We start from the raw sequence: 19,217 nt of genomic DNA, 5'->3' as shown, positions 1-19,217 counted from the left end.
GAGCAACCCCCCCTCCCGCCGCTCTGTCTGCTTTCCCCTTTTGTTTTGCCAGTTTCTAAACAGACCTTTCAGAGTTGTTTTTAATTTACAACAAAGGCTTCGCCTTGCCATGTTCCTCTGTGGTTTTCAAATGATAAAAAAAGAAAAAAAAATAAAGGCAGCTTAAGTAAAAAAGCAAAACAACCCTCAAAGCTGAAATTAGTGGCTTAGTTTGACCCTGAATTTACACACCACACGTCCCCCCACCCCCCGGTTCATTTCCTCTTGTCTCTGGACTTGCTAGCAATCTAGGAAATCAGTTTTTCATGTGTCTTTGCCTGCTAGGTCCCAGCAGTGGCTCTGCCTTGCCCTTGCAGAGCTTAACCCTGCGTTCATTTGGTTCTTGCTAAACCAACTGCTTCTGCTGCCGCTGGTAAAAACAGGGTCAGGACTGAAGCCAGCAGCCTTCTCAGCCTGCACATCCATGGATGGGGCTTTGTGGCCACTCAGCTGGGTTTGTAGCCAACCCTCTGCAAAGCCAAGGCTATTTTGGGAGCAGGGATGGGGGTGAGCACCAAGCATGCCGTGGTGTGGGTGTCCCATGGGAAGTGATGGCCTCTTCCTGCCCCGCAGCTTTGCTCATCCTCCTCTGACCGTCCCGGGCGGGGACATGGGATGACAGCGGGGAAAGTCTCCAGCTCCATGGCCACCTGCTTCACTCACCATCCACTCCTGGGAGCAGGATAAGGTTTGATTTGGGGGTTTGCAGATGCTTCAGAAAGGGATGTGTGAGCCTCCGGGGTGCCGGCACCACCCGACGATGGGAACTGCAGTGCGGTGAAGTGGGGTTGCAGCCTTTGCCAGGGCTCCTCTTGGGAAAGCTTTGATTTTGCACGTGGGAACCGAAGGCACAGACCTGCGGGCTGCCGCCGCGGCGCTGGTCCAGGCCCTGCTGCCATGGCCTGCCAGTGGGATGTGTATGGTCATGTTGGAGGAAGCTGCTGTCTAAGCTTGTTGAACGGCAGTTCACCCTCCGGAAACAGGCACCGCGAGCAGCAATTTGGATTTGGATGGTTCTCCCGTCCCACCCCAAGCCCCAGCAGACCATGGCCTGATTTCCAGGAACACAACAGCCCTGAACGTCAGGCTGAGCTGAACTCTGTGCCGCAGATAAGCCTTGGAAGATCTCCCGTTTTCCATCCCTTTACATGGATCTGTCCCAGATGCTTGGCCCATGATGGAAGAGCACCAGCTGAGTCAGATGCATAAAGGTGGACACTGCGAAAATCTGGTCTTACGTTCCCTGCTGATGCCCTTTTTCACCAGTTAGACTTGGGACGTGTCCAGATCCATTCCCAAAGGACTTTGCTTTTCTTCCCAGAAAGTGGGGATGTGTTCTGGGTCTCTGGCCGAGGGGAAACTGAGGCAGCCGTGACTTTGCAAAGCCTGTTGGCTTTCAGCTGGTATGTCCCACCGCAGTGCCCCAGCTGCAAGGGCCGTCGCTGGTATTTCACTCCCTGGTCCTGGCCTCCACGCAACTCCCTCCCTACACTGCTAACATCCTTCCCTGCACATCGATCTCTCTGGGCAGTGAAAGCTTTGGAGCGAGGTAGAAAACAAATCTGTTCTTTGGCTTGATGCCTCTCTCTGCTTCTTCGGGTCATAAATTGCAGGATGTGTTTTTGGCTTTGTGTTACATTTAATTTCTGGAGAACATTTTTCTCCAGTAAAGATTTACAAGGCTTTTTCATGACCTGGTAATTTGGTAGTGATGCTGGCGAGGATCCTGAAAGCAAAATCGCTTTGTTACTCTGGCATGTGCTGCTGCCTGGGGAGCAGAGAGGCTGCGGTGCTGCGCTGGCATCCCGCGGGCTTGGGGGACAGGTCTGCTCCGAGCACTTGGGCAGCAATGGGTTTTGCTCCCTGCTTCCCAGGAATCTCTAACAGATGCATGGTAGGAAAACACCTGGCAGATGTTTAGCAGGTTTGTTGGTTGTTTTTGTGTTTGTTTGGTTGGGTTTTTTTGGTTTTGGGGTTTTTTTTTGCACATTCCCACCTTCCTGATGAATGAGAGCAGCTTGTAGGGTAACACAGAGATCCAGTTTCAGTTGTGGGACGAGTTACAGGTGGAGATGTTGAGTTTATTTCCCATTGAGTGGCTCAGTATTTGCAGAGGACTGGTAGCGTGAGGCACAGGAACACGGGAACCCCCCTGTATTCATGGAGAACTGATTTCACTGCTGATGGCCCCTGCAAGTGACACATTTGATGGGATATTATCTGTCAGGGTGGCTTCTCATCACGCCAGAACAATCCAGTCTCTGTATGGAAGAGCCTGCAAATAGCAATAGCTCCTGGAGCGAGTGAATGGAGCCAAGGTCAGCAGAAACGGTGACACAGAGAAATGTCTGTTGGCTTGACTTGCCTTGCTGAAACCCCAGTGCAACCTCCTGGGTTGGATTGCAGAACCTGTCCATACTGATGTTACCTGGAAGGACTGTGTGACCTGGTGGCATCAGTCCAGTCTAACGTGGGGATAACTGAGTTGTTCATCCTCCGTCTACCTGCCAAAGAGAGCGAGGACACAGGCTGGGCATGGTGACGTGCGATGCCGTCCAGCCCTGCGGGGAGGGAGCCACTGGGCTTTATCTGGGTGCTGGGCAAAGGGGCTGCTCAGCTTTGCTGGGGGTCCTGGACTGGCTGGAGACGGGGATGAGAGAGCTGCAGGACGGATTAGTGGGTGCTGCATCATCCCCATCCTGGCAAACTGCCCAGTGTTAGATGGGGAAATCCTGACTTCTTGTTATGGCCACGAGTGTTTATTTTTGCTGATTTTAATGGCCTTTATGTTTCAGCCAGAGCCTTCTGCTGCGGGCTGGTGACTGGAGAGAGAGGAAAAATAACCTATGTGTGAGGGCAGGGACAGTGGCAGAGCAGGGACTGCCCTGTGTCTGCCAGGTAGACTGGTGCTGGTAGCCCCATGTCCTGGCTTGGTGGCAGTGCCAGTTAGTGACAAGTGCTTTGAGGGGGTGAAAGCACCAGTGGCGCTGCTGGCCCCCTCCCTCCCACACTGGCCACAGCTCAGCCCCATCGTGCCTACCTCCAAATGGGCAGATCCTGCTGGATGCCTCATCCCAAAGGGAAGCCCAGCACTTCCTATGTTACTAGGTTAGGATCGCCTCTGCAGCAGTTATAGATAAATATATATGTATGTATATGTATGTATTTTAGAAACTGTTAAGCATTAGCAAACTCCAAGAGAAGCCTTTTTTAGAGGTGTTATCAACAGGATGTGCCTTGAATATGTGACAGCTGGGTGGGAAGGCCCAGTAAAGGCTTTTCTTTACAGCCTCACTATGCTCAGAGCCCCCAGCCCAACCTTGTGTGTTGGGCTCACTCCCTCAGGGCTGCCATACTGGAGACCCTTCCCCTCAGGACAATGAATGAGGATAACAGGGCTGGAGCTGTTAAAATCCCACCCAGTCACACGAGCTGGGGAAGGTTTGCAGATACCCTGGTATTATAGTCATTGTGCATAACATTGAGTGATGGTTGTGACCCGCTCTGTGGGGCAGAAAGCACCTAAAAACAAATGGTTTCAGGTCTGGTTGTACCTGGGTAGAGCAGAGCATGGCAGGGTTTGGTTCCACCATGCTGTGAGCTATATAATGGTGGCAAAGCATCACTCCAGCCTGCAGGAGAGACTGTGGTTACTGCACTAGTGGCACCCATACCAGGGTTTGCACTTGCATCCTCACCAGGGTTTTTCCCTTGCAACCACATGCTGGCTGTGGTGTAGAGATCCCCACAGGGCAGATGGCAGGAAGATGTGCCAGGGGATGTTTAGGTTGGACATGAGGAAAAAGTTCTTCACCTAGAGGGTGGTGGAGCACTGGAACAGGTTCCCCAGGGAGGTGGTCGTGGCACCAAGCCTGACAATTTTCTAGAAACATTTGGACAAGGCTCTCAGACACATGGTCTGAATCTTGGGATTGTCCTGTGCAGGGACAGGAGTTGGACTCAATGATCCTTGTAGGTCCTACCCAACTCACAACATTCTATGATTCTGTCGATGGTTGGGGTGATCACTAGGTCCTGCTGCTGCCCAGGGATGCCCCCATGGGGGCATGGAGATTCCCTTGCAAGATATTTAGCTGGTCTCTGCTGGGCAAAATAGGATCTGCCTGTGGCTCAGGACTAAGTTTAGAAAACAGAGTTTACATAGCAGGCTTTTTGCTGAAAGCTGTCTTTTTAATGATGAACGTGCATCCAGGTTTGGCTTGGGCACCATTCTGTCCTGCTCAAGACTTTGGGTAAGTCACTTCCCCTTTCCGCGAATCATCTTCTTCCTTTTTTTTTTTAACTCTTTCTCCATCTCCTCCTTTCAGGGGGAGACTATCTCAGGAGTTGGAGGACTATCTCTTCCCTAAGCCTCAGAAAAGCATTTAGCACAGGGAAGTCTTTATATCACATTAACACTACTGATGAGCGCAGGTAACTAAATGCACAGGCGTATTTCAGCCTGTCCCAGACAGCCTGGAGCAGATGGGATTTCCACTGGAGCTTCAGGGAGGAAAAGGATAAAAAGAGAAATACCACAGCCCTCGTGTGCTGCTGCCCTCGGGCAGGAAGGGGTGAGCTCAGCGCTTTGCTGAGCTGTGACTTCCAGACCGAGTCACCGGCAGCATCGTCTCGCCACCCCAACTGCTCTGTGCATTGTGTGTGCGCCTGGAGAGCCGGCCGCATCCTGGCACGTCGCGTTGCTGTGCTGGGCTGCTGCTTCCCTTCTTTGGACGCGGGTTTTTGTTCTGTAGAACAAACACATGGGGCAGAACAATAAAAATAATCCCCCCTTTTCCCATTGATCTCGGCGCTGGGGCTGTGTGAACCAGCAGGCAGCTGCGGTCACAGCGAAGTCCCCGGGACATCACTTGCCAGCCGCTGCAGCAGGGTCAGGGGTTATCTGTACTGAGAAATCCCTGGGAAAGAGACACTTCCCTTTGCTGGAAGGGAAAGGGCCAGCAGGTTGGGACTGTCCAGGCTGCTGAGCTCTGCTGATATCATGGCTCTCCCTTTATCGCAGGAGATATTGATAAAAGCCCTGGAGGTAAGAGGCTGGCTGGAGCCCGATGAGCTCCCAGTGTGCTCAGGAGGGAGGAAGGGCTCTGTCTGCCATCGAGCTTTGCATGAGCAGTGCTCACCCCTTCCAGTGCTGGGAGCTGCTGTGTGAGGTGGCAGCAGCTGCTCCAGGTCACCTTGGTGAGTGTAGAAGGGCCAGGAGCTCACTCCAAATCTCTGTCCTCATGTGCTGCTACAGCAGGGGGGCCAGCCATCATCCTGGTCTGAATTCATCACTGCAAGCATGCCCAGGCCTGCAACTGCCTTCATAGGTGACCAAAATGTCTCTTTCTCCTCCCAGAAACCTCCACCTGTGAAGACCATAGCCTTGAGTTTCACACTGCGCTGAGCCTCTGCCCTCACCCTGGCCGGCCCTGCCCATGATGGCATTGTGTCTCAAGCAAGTCTTCAACAAAGACAAAACGTTTCGTCCTCGGAAGAAGTTTGAGCCAGGCACCCAACGCTTCGAGCTGTACAAGAAAGCCCAGGCCTCCCTCAAGTCCGGGCTGGACCTGAAAGCAGTGGTGCAGCTGCCTCCTGGTGAGAGCATCAACGACTGGATCGCCGTGCATGTGGTGGACTTCTTCAACCGCATCAACCTCATCTACGGCACCATGTCGGAGTACTGCACGGAGAAGAGTTGCCCCATCATGTCAGGGGGGCTCAAGTATGAGTACAGGTGGCAGGACGATAGCAAATACAAGAAGCCAACCAAGCTGTCGGCCCCGCAATACATGTGTATGCTGATGGACTGGATCGAGATGCTCATTAACAATGAGGACATCTTCCCCACCAGGATAGGTGAGTGTGCTCTGGTTCTTTGCGGGAAGGCTGGGATTGTAACTGGTGCAGGTTCCCAAGCCACTGGTGCACCTCAGGGTTGGTATTGCTGAACTTTGCCATCCCAAGGATCGCAGCCTTTCCTGTTACAGGTGTTCTTCAGTGTCTGTCACACATCCCCTTGCTACAAACAGAGCTTGGAATTCCTCATCCGGCTCCTAGGGGATGTGGAAAATGTTGTTCTTTTCTGTGCTCGAACTTTTTCCATGTATTCTGTGACTGTGAGAAATGTGTGCTGGTAGGTCATCAGCTCCCTTGTCCTTCCTCAAGGAACTGTGCGACAGGGCTGGTTAGAGGTGACCACCACATCCCTGCAGCGTGCTCTTCTCTTGACTAACCGACTCCATTTCTTTCTGGTTTTCCAGGTAGGTTCATGGTCCCAAGGTCTAACCCTTGTCCCACTTTGCTGCTCCACTTCTCAGCTCCTTTCCCTCTCTGCTAATTCATCTCTGCCCTGATTATACATCACATCTTGCTATTTAGCTGAGGCATAACCCAAGCAGAGATGCCTGACCCAGGATCTGGCCTTTCTAGCTGCCATCCCCCAGCATGTACGATGCCTCCCTTCAAAAAGTTTGACCTCAGGAACTTGCAGCAACTGCCAAAGGCAACACAGCTTGCAAACTAACTCCTCTGCTGCTGACCCGCAGTGCTTGGCAGCTGTGGGGCTGATATTAGCCCTGCTACTTAGCTGCTTTCTTGTAGTTTGAAGAGATGAGTTCAAGGGTTGGAGCTGATGCATTGGGTAGTGGGGCTGCCAGAGCCTCAGATGGCACCTTGCAGTGGTTGCTTTTCAGATGAAATGCAAAGCTGCTTGAATGTAAAAGAAGATTTAAGGAGCTTCGAGTGGAACCACCTGGCTTTGTGAGTCTTCTTGACCTTTTTTGTTTTCCCAAGCAGCACAGCTGACAGAGCTGTGTGATATCAGTGCAGTTTAGGCTCAGGAGTTTAATTAATACACTGGGCAACATTGAAGAAAATGGTCTGTGTGGAATTACTGGCTGGCACTACTGGCTGTAGCCTTGTTTGGCTGTGCTGTAGCATCTGGCCGTGTGGCTTTTTTGGCCCTGCTGGTTTTCACCCCATCTCTGGCACTTTTCCTTCCTTCTGCTTTCCACTTCTTTCATTTTGGCATGGGGGTCGTTCTGGGTGAGATCAAGGCTGGCTGCAGGCGATTGTAGTGCAAACCTGTTTTATTTTTCCCTTCCAAAGCCATTCCCAGGGTCCCTCTTCCAAGCCCCTTTTCTGGGGGTGGAAACGACCCTCATGTCCCTGAGTGACTTCAGTCCCCTTGCTGGCATGTTTTGATGTTTTGGTACTTCTGGCCTTGCACATGAGAAAGGGAACGTAGCCTGAGATCACAATTTAAAATGTGTGAAAGGCTGTTGTTGTTGGCAGGGGGAGGAGGGAGCCGGTGGCACTTTGTCATCAGTATGTCCCCAATTAACTGCCTTTCACTGGCCTGCCTTGTGCACCGGGTAATTGCTCAGCAGCTCTGGCATTTCAGAAGATGGAGGTGTTTGGCTGAAGGGAAATGTCACATCTGCCTGTTCCTGACGTGTTGTTCCTCATCACTGCACCAGATGATGGGGGAAGCTGGGGGACGTGCTGTGGGGAGGGACGTGGGGCTTGGGGACAGTGGCCGAGTGAGCAAATGGAAAATGTTCAGCCTCCCTCCTAAAGAGGCAGCCCTTTGGGAAAAGACAGAGGGCAAGAGGAATAGGGGACTGAGAGGATGTAGGGGAGATGTGAGTGTTTTAAGGAGGGGGAAAAGTCTGACAATGGGAAGGGAAAATAAATGTCATGCTCTGGGGTTGAGATGAGGCTCTTCAATATTAGTAGTAGAGATGGGATTTAGTGTGAAGGTTTGTTCCACTCCTGCTCACACTGGAGAGGTCCACTGGCACAGCGGACCACCATCTCTGCGGGCATCTCATGAGCTGTGTGCATCTCAGCTTTCCCTCCTGGCCCCTCTTTGCCATGTGCAACAAAACTGTCCCAGCACAAAGATTTCCCTGGCTGAGGCCACCTGACCGCAGACAAAACAGATTTCTTTTTTTAGGAATAGCAAATGTTCCCCAAATTTGCTAACGTTGCCTGAGGCTAACCTCAGCATCCCTCTCCATCCAAAAGCTACAAAGCCTGAAGCACTGTGTGATTCAGCAGGGCTCACTCGGTCATGGCTCTCCTGACAGTTAAGGGGGAGGTATTTAATGGGTCAGAGTGGGGAAATCCTTCACCTTGGGGTGAGAGGCTCAGCTGGAAATAGGCAGAGATGGTTCACTGGCTTGTGGGCTCCCAGGATCCTTTGGCATCATGGGAGAGACCTTGGCTGGAGTAAATGAGCACAATTCCAGTGACCAGAGCAGAGCTGGCCTGATTTGCACCACTAAAGCATCTGGTCCTTCAGCATGTGTCAGAGCTGTAGAGATGGGAGGAGAGCAGAGTGACCCGGGTGACAAACACTTTTGGTTTAGCCAAACTGCATGATGCAGAGCTTGTGTCAGCTCTACAGTGAGGCTGGAGGGGCAGCCAACATCTGAAACAGCAGCAAGGGAGCCCAACGCCAGCAGACAGTTTGTGACCTGGCAGAGTTAACCAACAGGACCGCAGCCCTTGGATGCTTGCACCAGGAGAAAATCCCTATGGTGGTTTAATTGGGCTGGGGGGGCTGCTTCCAAGTTAGGGGGAGATACTGCATCTTCCCCATCCCCAGGGAAATCCACCCTGCTGCAGAGCTTGGTCCCACTTAAAGGCTTTGCTGTATAATCCTTCCTCTGGAGCGGAAACTTGTTTGTCTGCCAGTCAAGATGAGACAAATCCCTGCATGGGGTGAGCTGTGCCAATCTGATCGCTATAAATCTACAGCAGCAGCAGCTTTCCCAGACGACCCGTGTCAGTTTGCATGTGCTAGTGCTCTGTTTCCACTCTTCCAACCAACGTAGCTGTCCTGAAAAATACATTTAAATGGAGAATAAGCATTGTTCCCATGCAAGGGGAAGAATAAATGATTCTACAGGTGTATTTTTACCAGCTGGTAAAACTATATTAATAGATTTCTTCAGTGAGTGGCCACGTGAACAAATTACCACCTGGAAAATATTAGCTCCTCCTGGTCATCATTCTGCCCCGTGGTGCTTGGTTTTAGGGAGCTGCTGCTGGGCGGTAGCATGCTGGGGAGGAGGGCTGGGTGGATGGGGTTTGCTGGGTGGATGGGATTTGCAGGGCCCATGGCAGTTGGCTGCATCTGCACTGGTCAGCCCAGCAGCAGGATACAGGTCACACAATACCAGGCATCCTAGATCAGCACCGTCGCAGCTGCTGAAACCTCTCCATTATTAAATCAGTGCAGACGCAGGGTTTGGACCAGACCCAGCGCTGGAAACACCCTGTGCTCTCTGCCAAATGTGGCTGTGACTCTAAAGAGCATCAGTCACAGGAGATTTTAGAAGAGTTCTTGGAAAGCTTTTCAAAACTCACACTCTACCATTCAAGTGTGGTCCCAAAACAATTATAAAAAAACCAGATAAAACTTGGTGCAAAAATTATCTGAAACTTTCTCCCCATAAGAACAGGAGAAAAATGTTCAGAATTCAGCTAATTATTGCCATTCTCTCAGCTGGCAATTTTGTACGTGATTTGTCTTTTTTATTCTGCCTGTCTTCTTCCAAAATTAACACCACACCAGCTTGCAGCTGCCATCATGCCATTAGTTTTAAATGGAGCTTTATTTTTAGGAAAAAAATGAATCATTGAACACCACAGTGGCCAAAATGGAATTGAGAAATAATAACAACAATAATTCATCACGTAGTTCATTGAGTTACTGAGTTACTGCTTTTGCAGAGAAAAAAAAAATACAATTGCCAAGAAACAAAATAGCTTCCCAGTACTGATTCATCATGAAAAAATTAAATTGGCTGGAGCACGAGGCTTAGGGATGGGAGAGATGGCAGGAAAGATCCAAGAGCCATTTTCAGTCCCTTACCGTAAGCGCAGGCACTTTGTTACCTCTCATTTTCATTTCCTTTTACACATGATCCCATATGGTTTCCTTATGTTTTGAAGAAATCGGCGAAGAGTGAGGAAAACAGATTTCTTGGAGCATTAAATCACATCTTGGGGTTTTCAAGCAAAACATCCAAGATAAACTGAAGGTGCTAATTCATTTCAGGGCTGTGAGTCACACCAGCGCTCTGGCTGCATTGCAGTGGGTGAAATTGTACCTGCTGTACTTGGAGCTTTTGCCCTGGCTTGGAGCATAAGGTTCTGCCTTTTCCGCTGCCGTGGATGGCTGCTCTGCTCCACTTCTCTTGGGATTGGGCTGTGTTTCTGCCCTGGAACTGCCGATGCTCCTAGTGACCGTCTGTCTGGTCTGTCTGCATGGTCTGGGTAGCACATGCCTGTGATCATGGGTGCAGAAAAAGAGGTGACCTTTGTACACACGTTTTTCCTGGTAGCTGAGTGAGCTCACATTGCACCCGTGGTCCCCTCCTTGTCATGCTAGAAGAGTCAGGGGGGGTCTAGGTTGTGGGTTTGCTGCTGCTTCCTCCGAGGTTCCTGGATGGTGAGCACCAGTAATTTAAATGTAAATATCATTTCAGCGCCTTTAAATCAGCCCAGATGGGTTTTGTGGTGTTCTGCTGTTCCCTGGGGCAAGCTGGGACCAGCATCAGTGGGACATGCTGGGATGGTGTTGCCAGGTTGCCGTGGGTGTGTGTAGGGCTGGGGAGGGTGAAGCAAAGCCAAGAAACATCACACTGCCAGGGTGGTTTATCAAAATTTGGGGCTCCATCCTGACTTTCCCCTGGCCTGCTACACCCCTGCTAATGGATCATCTCAGCTGTGCAGAGTCAGTCCCACCAGCCTCATCCCTTATTCTCACCAAGCTGCTACTCCGGCTGGTTCATGCCACCACCTCAGAGATGGTGAAAGTCACCCAAGCAAGGGCCACCACTGCCCCCTTCCCAAGTGCCACTTATCAGCTCATTGGCCACTAATGGGGTCTCTCTGCCGCTGGCTGTAGCGGTGATCTGCCTGGCCAGCCTGGCAGGGAGGTGGGAGTCACGGTGGGAGCAGCCCGCTGCCCCGCACGCCTGGGGAATGGGCCCCATTGCTCCCTGCATGCCTGGTCGCGGTGACCCCTCCTAGCAGGCAGGACAGCTCCGACGTGAAGGTGCGGGGGCCTGGCTGCTCAGTTTAAAGCTAAACATCTGCAAGGGCAGGAGAGGTGCGTGGCCAGTGCCGAGATCCCTGTCCCAGGGCTTTCCCCTTGCTGGGATGTGCTGGCTGCAGTGCGTGCCTGGCTGCAGGGAGGAGGCACAGGCTGCTCTCACTGTGTCCCCTCCTGTGCTGGAGAGGATGTCACATGCGTTTTCTGCTGGACATCCGCTGGGCCAGCAGCTGTGACCCAGGGCAAGCTGTATCTATGAGGGATCTTTCTGCTGCTCTCCCCGGGTTGGTCAGATGCAGCCTTTACTGGAGAGCCCTTTCCTTTCGGCTCTGGGCAAGGGGATGGGGAATTTCTCCAGTTCCTCGGTGGTGTGGCTAGTGCCTGCTGGGGGCTGTGCCGTGGGTTGCTTGCCAAGTCACTGGAGATCGGCAGCGAGGAAAGACTGCTGCTGGTGGAGGAACCCTGCTTCCCAGATATCCGCCCTGCTTCCTTCCCGCAGGGAAGTGCTGTGATCAACGCAGGGTCCAGTCGAGCATCCATAGCCTGTATTGAGGGTCCTGGCACAGGAGGCACAGATGTGGCTGCAGCATGGGGAGAGGAAGCAGGACCCTGGATTGTCCCCTGTGCTGCTGGGGCTGCCCGTTCTTCCCCAGGCATGTGGGCAAGCGAGAGGGGTGATGCAGGGAGAAGGAGCCAGAGCCAGACCCCAGTGATCTCTGGACCCAAAGGACCATGGTGGGTGAAGGTGTTGTGACATGGTAGGGCCAGGTGTGACCTGTAGAAGTCCATCGGTGAGTGCCAGAACCACTACAGCTTGGCCGTGTCTGGAGGGGATGGTTGCACACTGACACCTTGTGATGGACACAAAGAAGAGCAGCCCAGCTTCACCTCTCTGGAGCTGCTGCTGCTGCTGTGTTCAAGTGAAAGGACAATGGTAGGGTAGCCCAGAAGGGTACCTGTAGGTCCTGGCAGCTTAGTGATATCTTTCCAGCCATCATTAGGTACAGGATAGCTCAGTAGCTCCCGTAGTTGCTGACGGACATGAGATTTGGACTAGATGACCTTTAAAGGTCCCTTTCAACCCAGGTGATTCTATATTTATGCTAAATCTCTGTTTCCTGATGCACGAGCTGCTTTTGGAGAAACCAGGATATAGCTGGAGGTATCTCTCCTCTAAGTCTCTTAGCTGCCAGCATGTCCATGAAGACTTGCTGGTAACTGATTTATAGGACAGGATGGTTCCTGGCTATCCTTAGGACAAAAGCAGCGGAAAGCCACTTGTCACCATCTGCCAGCTCTGGAGGTGGCTCATCTAACAGCGGTATCTGGACCATAGATGCTATCAGCCCTGAAAGTCTGAGATCCTTTTGATCTGCTGTTCACTGTCTGATCTTATTTCCTTCTCAGCTCAGGACTGGGTTGAGGTTTGCTGCTTTCCTTCACTATCACTCTTCACAATTTGGTGATAAACTGCCGGTGACTGGTCAGCTCTGTTTTCTTCCTTGCTGCCTGCTTTGACTGGAGGAGGCACTAGGCAAGTGGGACGGGTGACAAACTGGAGGCAACAAATGCCTTGCTGTCTTCCTGCTGGCACCTTGCTGAGTTCCCAGCAGCGACTGCTCGCCTCTGGTCCCAGGGAGACAGGCTGTTCAGAACAGTGTGTATTCCCCAGCTGGGGCCAGGCAACATGCATTGACCAGAAACTACTTAGCGTGATGAATTTTTCTTTATTAAAAAAGTTTCTTGACTGGTTCTTCAAAGCTGGTCTGCAGGGGCCACCCTAATGGCACGTCAGAGTCCCTAGCTGGGTGATTACAGCTTTTATTTGCTCAGCAAATTCTCACTCAGTGCAAAAAGCTTAAATGAAGCCGTTAATAAAGCACTGTGTCCCTCCTGACTTCAAGGAAACCTAGAGATCTCTCTCCAATCCCTCCCCTTACCAGACTGGCAGGCAAGGAGAGTTCCACAGTCAAGAGTGCAGGGCAGAAGCAGATCTCTGGTACCATCTCTAAGCTGCTGGCATGGGCAGAGTCTGGTTGTACTTTGCCAGATGTGAACACCTTTCACAGAAAGTCCTAACAGGATCTGCTAGAGCTGGCAGTGAAACAGGTCATGCCGAGGTCCCTGCTGCAGGAGCAGCCCTAGGGCTGCAGCGTGCTTGTGGCTATGCAGAGCAGCGGCCATGAATCAGTCTCAAAACCACCTCTCTGTGTTCGTATGATGCTGAGCTGAGATATGTGTCTTCCTGCAAGCGGTGGGACATCCACCCATGGCATGAGCACATGCACTTCTGCCCTGCCCACCGCACCCATGCTGCACACGAAGCGAAGTGAGGCTGGGCTGAGGGTCACGCTGTTTTAGGCCAAAGATCATGTTCTGTGACGAGTGCTGCAATACTGAACCCAGCACCTCCTGAACCCCGGCCAAAACATGGGCTCCACGCGTGACGTTGGAGAGACAGATCCTTTGCTCTTTGCCACCCATGCAGGAGATGGTCATGGCACTGCTGCTGGGAAACAAAACTGCCAGGAGCCTTTGGGAAAAATAGTTTAATTGCCTAGTGAGTCTGATGAGGAAGATTCAAAGAGAAAATTACCATTTTTAATTCTTTTAGCGAAGAGATTTAACGATGCTTTCCACAGCACAAAATGTGTGAGCTGGCCATGGTTGAGTGGAGATTATTTTGAAAGATTTTTAAGAGGTTATGTGCTGCATTAGTAAGAAGCTGAGGGAAGAGGCTGGTACAACTGTGGGAAGGGAGGTTTTTATTTTGTTCTTTGCAAATTTATATTTAATTGCTCAGGGGAGAGGAAGAAGATTCAGAAAAACAAATTCTAGTTGTTTCATTTTCCACCTCCCAGAAAATATGTTCAGTGTTTCAAAGCCATGTTTCTTGTAGAGGTTTACCCTAAGCTAGCTAACACCGACTGTATCACACCTCTGAGATTCTCATTGTGACCACAGTGTATTTAGACAAGGATGGAAATGCAGAGTATGAAATTGGTGTCCTTGTGTGGGACAAGGCTAAAAGTATAGATCAATGTGTGGTGGGTCCCATTCCTTAACAACCTGGGAGGATATCTCAAGAGGGAGCATCATACAGGTACAAAGCAATTACAACTGAAGCATCGCTAAGGTGGGCAGTTTTCTTCCTTTTTTAATGAGACATTTGTTTGAAACAAGGATCAGGAAAAAAGGTAGAAACCTCACCTGTTTGTGTTGATGCATTAGAAGTGATGTTTGAGGGTGTGTGGAGGAAGAACAGTATGAACCATGTTTTTAATTCAGAGGTCCAGGGAAGGTTTCTTTCCTGCTGGGAGGGGGTTTAATTTTGTTCATGAACCTGGGTAAATACAAATTGATTTACACTGTGCCTGCACAAGCTTGCAGGGGAAAGGCAAGGAGAGAGGGAAGATTGCTTTGGATAGAGCCAAACACGAAGAGATGTGTCCTCCCTAATTTTCTCTTAGGGAAGTTCCCCAAATCTTCAGACCATGCCTGTGTGAAATTTCTGGCCACGAGGAAGTATGTGGGGTGAGCTAGATGGCACCTTGCCCTGGTGTAGCTGTCACCCTTGATATTAGCCAAGGGAGTCTTTCCTCATCACCCATGGTTGCCTGTTAAACACAGCAGGGACAGGGAAACTGTAGCTGGTTTGGTTTTTTTAATAATGGTCAAATGGCTTCCAACTTGCTTTTGCTTTGCAGGTGTTCCCTTCCCCAAGCAGTTCCAGCAAGTTTGCACTAAGATCCTCACCCGCCTCTTCCGTGTCTTTGTCCATGTCTACATCCACCACTTTGACAGCATCATCAATATGGGTGCTGAGGCTCACGTCAACACCTGCTACAAGCACTTTTACTACTTCATCAGGGAGTTCAGCCTCGTTGACCATCGGGAGCTGGAGCCTTTGGTAAGGATGCCCCAGGGACTGAGACGTGGAGGGGGTAAGCAAGGTGTGGGCTGAATGCAGCACTGGTAAATTCAGGTGTGAGCTGGACTCTAAGCAGTATAGTCACCCTCTCTGTAACCTTTCAGCCAACCTGCTTCAGAAGCACATCCATGTGCTTATCCATACAATAAGGGCTGGGTTGCAGAAAAGACCGTATGCAGCAGCACAGAGCATGAGGATCTGATCCCAGAGAGACAAAAGTGCTGAGAAAAGTCCCAGCATGAGCTGCCTGTTGAAGAGTATCCTTGTTGAGCTGCCTGTTGAGGAGTATCGGGGATGCTCCTGCCCCCGAGTGCTACACGCTTTTACTCCTTCTCTGCTTTCGTTTGTCTCAGTTTACTGCCTGTCTGCTCTGATCGTGGTTTGAGGGGGATGGAGGGACACTGATCTAATCAGGGGAGACTTGAATGACAACAGCATCTACATTAATTACTTCATATAGTTTGATTGTGACCTACATCATCACAGAGGTCCTCAGCTCCTGAAAATGGCAGCTTTGCATCACTGTGTCCTCTGTTAGTTTTCCTCACCTCTGCTCCTCATGACAAACTTCTTTAGCATTGATATACAGCCCATAATGGTGTCATCTCCTTTGACTGATGCTTGCTAATATAACTAATTAGCACCTAATAGCCAAAGCAGAGGCTGACATTGCTAAACTGGTTTGCAATGCCAGTGACTCACATGCAACAGGAGATGATTTATGGGTCTGGATGAATCTAAAATGAACAGATTTTCCCATGTGATGCAACCAGGGTTAAACTACAAGGAAATGAGACACATTTCCCTCTGGTCTATCTGTGTCTCATTTCTTGGTGTGCCCATTGCCTGGCATGTGAGCCCTACAGCAGACCCAACCATGCAGGAGACCTCCTTCCCCAAAGTGATGACTTGCTGTAGGTGTGTATGAGAGTGTCCTGCAACCAGAGGATGGCTGTGTCCAGGATGCAGTGCTGAGTTGAGGAGGAAGCAACAAGTTGCAGCAACTTATGAACAACTTTCAAAAACTGAAAGTGGTCCTTCTGGCCATGCTGATGCCCCAGGGAGGCTGTAGCTTGGCAAGTAGTTTTCACAAGTTCTCAAGATTTGTGGAAAGGCGGTAATCTCTCAGTAGGGATGAGATGAACTCCCTGCATGTGACTATGGAAGGCCACCAAGCATGTGGACGGAGCACATTGGGAGCAGGACAGTAGGTCTAAGTGCTGTATTACAGTTGGAGCTTCCCAAATGTGGACTTTCTACAGAGGAGCCCCTGTTTTGACAACTAGGAATAAGAGGAAAGAAAAAAAAGCACCTCCCCAGCCAGAAAATTTCCTGTTAGGTCCATACAGCTTAGAAAAATTAGAGAGATTGTGGAATGAAGGAGTTCTTGGTTTCTACGCCTGCCTCTGGCTGAGTCTCCTTTTGCTACCTCAATTTCCCTTTCGTCAAACTTCTCTGGGAAGTGATTTCTTAGCAGCAAATCTTAGGAGCCGAGAATGAGATAGATCCTTTGTACAGACAGAACTAGTGACAAGCAGTGATTCACTCTCTTAAATCAAGAAATGTGGGGGCAGAGAGAAACTGTGCACTTGTTTCCTTGCCAAGGGCAGGTCATGGTGCTGCACAGCAGTGCTGGCAGAGGTCCAGCTGGTTACACACCAAGGCAGAGCTGTGGGGATTTCCAGAGGGTGATGAATGCCTTGGACATTTGGGGCCAGCAGCATCTTGACAGTCTACTGCCCACCCCAACCCATCCTGTTCAAGGCTGTTTTTGTGTATGTGGTTCTGTGTTAGTGGGGTGGGCTGGATGCTGTTGTAAGAGGATATTCACAGTCTTCTCACCCCCTTCTTCTTTCTCCTTCCGAAATGTTTGCAAACACTTCCCGTTTACAATGTGATTTTGTGGCAGAGCGTTGGCTTTTCATTTCATGGCAGGGTTCTGTGCTCAAGTGATTTTGCATGTTAATCCTACAGAGAAGCCCTCTCTTTGCCACCCCCCCCAATGGATTTTAAAAACGAAGCTCTCAGCGATGAAGAGCTGAGATTTCAGCTTCTGTCCCCCTTGGTTATATCACTAAAGGGCCTTTTATAGGGTTGCTTAAGGGTCATCCTACTTTCCTAGGTGTTTTTGCAGAGTTGCATCCTTCCTTCTCCACAGACCAGTTCTACTTCAGATCTACTTGGGGAGTACATTTTAATGTGCAAACCTTTCTCTGGAGTGTGTGAGGGAGTCTGTGTGCACATGCAGAGTCATAGGCCATGGAACCTGATAAGCCAGAGGGAATCACAGACTTTCCTCGCTGCAGTAATGGACATGATTTACAAGCTATTAGTTGAGCTCCTTAAGGCAAGGAAAAAATACCACCTTCCACCATCTGAAAGCTGGACACCTTCCTAATGCAGCTGGCATGATGCCATCCTGGCTACAGAAAAGTCTGTTAGCCTAAACAGAGCTTGTTCTTGCAGGAGGTTTCCCATGGCCCTCTGTTATTGGCACTCATTCACACTGCAGTGTGACTGTGGGATCTCTTGTCAAAACCACAGGTCCTTTGGATGAGCTGTTGTCACCTCCTGGAGTGAGAACCGCTGGCTCCCAGGAGCCGCTCTGTGTCCTGTCTCCTGAGGCAGCTGCAAGCAGAGGCTCTGAGGATGGCACTGCCTTGTCTGGCTGCTCCACGGCTGAGTCAGGACCAGGACCTGCATCTTTCAACATCTCAGCCAATGCTCTTTCCTTGGACTGCTTGCAAAGCTAGGGCACAGCCAGAATCACCTTGTGCCACAGAGACCGAGGAGGCTGCCAGGAGGGAGCTGCTGAGGCGGAGCAGTTCCCAAGAGGGTTGGCATGGGAAATAGAGAAACACTCCTCGAGAGCGTCCTTGGGTTGTTTTTGGACACCTACCAAACTGCCTGACATGTCACTCTACTAAAACCTGTCTTTTGCACTTACTGTTAATTTCTTTTCTCTTCCTCTTCAATGCAGAAAGAAATGACAGAACGAATCTGCCACTGAAGCATTTTGGCAGGTGAACTCAGCTGGCTCATTCGGAGCCTGACGGAACAAGACATGCTGTGGTGGGAGACCTCTTCCCAAGGACCTGCTCTGGGCATTTCAACTCACTGATCTATGAAGACTGCAGAAGAGCCTCTTCAGGCCAGGGCTGAATCCTAAGCTTGCCAAACTTCTCCAGACAGATTTTCTTTTTAATAGATCCCGGTCTCTGATGTATGCCTCCTGTCATAGAAAGCCACTGACTTACTGGAGAATGAGGCAAGTTTGGTTGACTTTTGCACACTCTGGTTTCTATGACTCAGTCCCATGTCTGATAACACCCCTTCAGCTACCTTTCCTCTTGTTTTGTCCTCAGCTACACTGATCTCCAAATGCTTTATTAGTGATTCCTGTCCTGTGAGCAGGCATGACCTTGGCTATTGAGTAATGCCTGTTACCTTCCTACATGCAGTGGGTTTGTGGGAACACCTGAGATGTCCTCTGCAAAGCTGGTGACATTGGGTCCCAATTGTCTTCATGTGGTTAGTTGCTGATGTACTGTTTTATCCATGAGTTACAAATATCTCTCCTTCTGCCCTAATTCATGCTTTACCAAAGGGACCCTTTTTCTCCCCAAGGGACCCTTTTTCCCCCCCAAGGGATTTTTCATGCTCAGCAAAGGGGACTTCATGATGTTCTGAGATACATCCACCACCACTTGGACTAAAAGGAAGGTGGCCCCATGACTGAAGAGGTGAACTAGGCCACTTCATTTCCTGACATCTTGTCAGCTCAAGACCAGCAGATGCTGGCTGTAGAAATTCTTGGTTTTCCATTATCCAAGCCTACAGCACAGTGAATCAGGTGGAGAAGGACTTTAAGAGACATCTGATCTCGGCTGTTCTTCCAAAAAGGCAAGATCAGTCCTTCTTCAACCTTTTTGACCTTTTGACAGCATGCTATTGCTACCTGGTCTGTGCCATTATTCCCCTGAAAAGTGTCACACCTCAAAATTTCTACCCCTTCTGCTTGCAGTGCCTGATAATGAGTGTTGTGTTCTCTGTGCCATTTTTCTTTTGACAAGAGTTGGAAGTTGGGTTTTGATTTTTTTTTACTGCTTTTGAGGAGTTAAAATCAAATTGTCTGAGCCACACCATGTTATGTTTTCTATGAAAGTTTTGTATACT

The 19,217-nt window shown here is 50.2% G+C and overlaps 1 protein-coding gene across 1 annotated transcript; it reads left to right on the top strand.

Moving 5' to 3' along the window:
* Positions 1 to 5,477: 5,477 nt before the first annotated feature.
* On the top strand, positions 5,478 to 18,051 carry LOC104530714 (MOB kinase activator 3C). Its single transcript, XM_010175395.1, has 3 exons — positions 5,478 to 5,898; positions 14,818 to 15,020; positions 18,022 to 18,051. The coding sequence occupies exons 1-3, from the start codon at positions 5,478 to 5,480 to the stop codon at positions 18,049 to 18,051; spliced, it is 654 nt and encodes a 217-aa protein (XP_010173697.1).
* Positions 18,052 to 19,217: the final 1,166 nt, after the last annotated feature.

This window comes from Antrostomus carolinensis, unplaced genomic scaffold (genome assembly GCF_000700745.2).
Source record: "Antrostomus carolinensis isolate BGI_N321 unplaced genomic scaffold, ASM70074v2 scaffold19679, whole genome shotgun sequence".
In the NCBI taxonomy this organism is placed as follows: domain Eukaryota; kingdom Metazoa; phylum Chordata; class Aves; order Caprimulgiformes; family Caprimulgidae; genus Antrostomus; species Antrostomus carolinensis.
The sequence above is the reverse complement of the archived record's forward strand: the minus strand, read 5'-3'. Positions and strand labels throughout refer to the sequence as shown.

Bases quoted from the DNA above. Each gene is read 5' to 3' on its own strand.
- LOC104530714 (XM_010175395.1), top strand. From the start codon at position 5,478: ATGATGGCATTGTGTCTCAAGCAAGTCTTCAACAAAGACAAAACGTTT. The intron at 5,899-14,817 runs GTGAGTGTGCTC...TTTGCTTTGCAG, and splicing joins CATCTTCCCCACCAGGATAG to GTGTTCCCTTCCCCAAGCAG. The intron at 15,021-18,021 runs GTAAGGATGCCC...TCTTCAATGCAG, and splicing joins ATCGGGAGCTGGAGCCTTTG to AAAGAAATGACAGAACGAAT.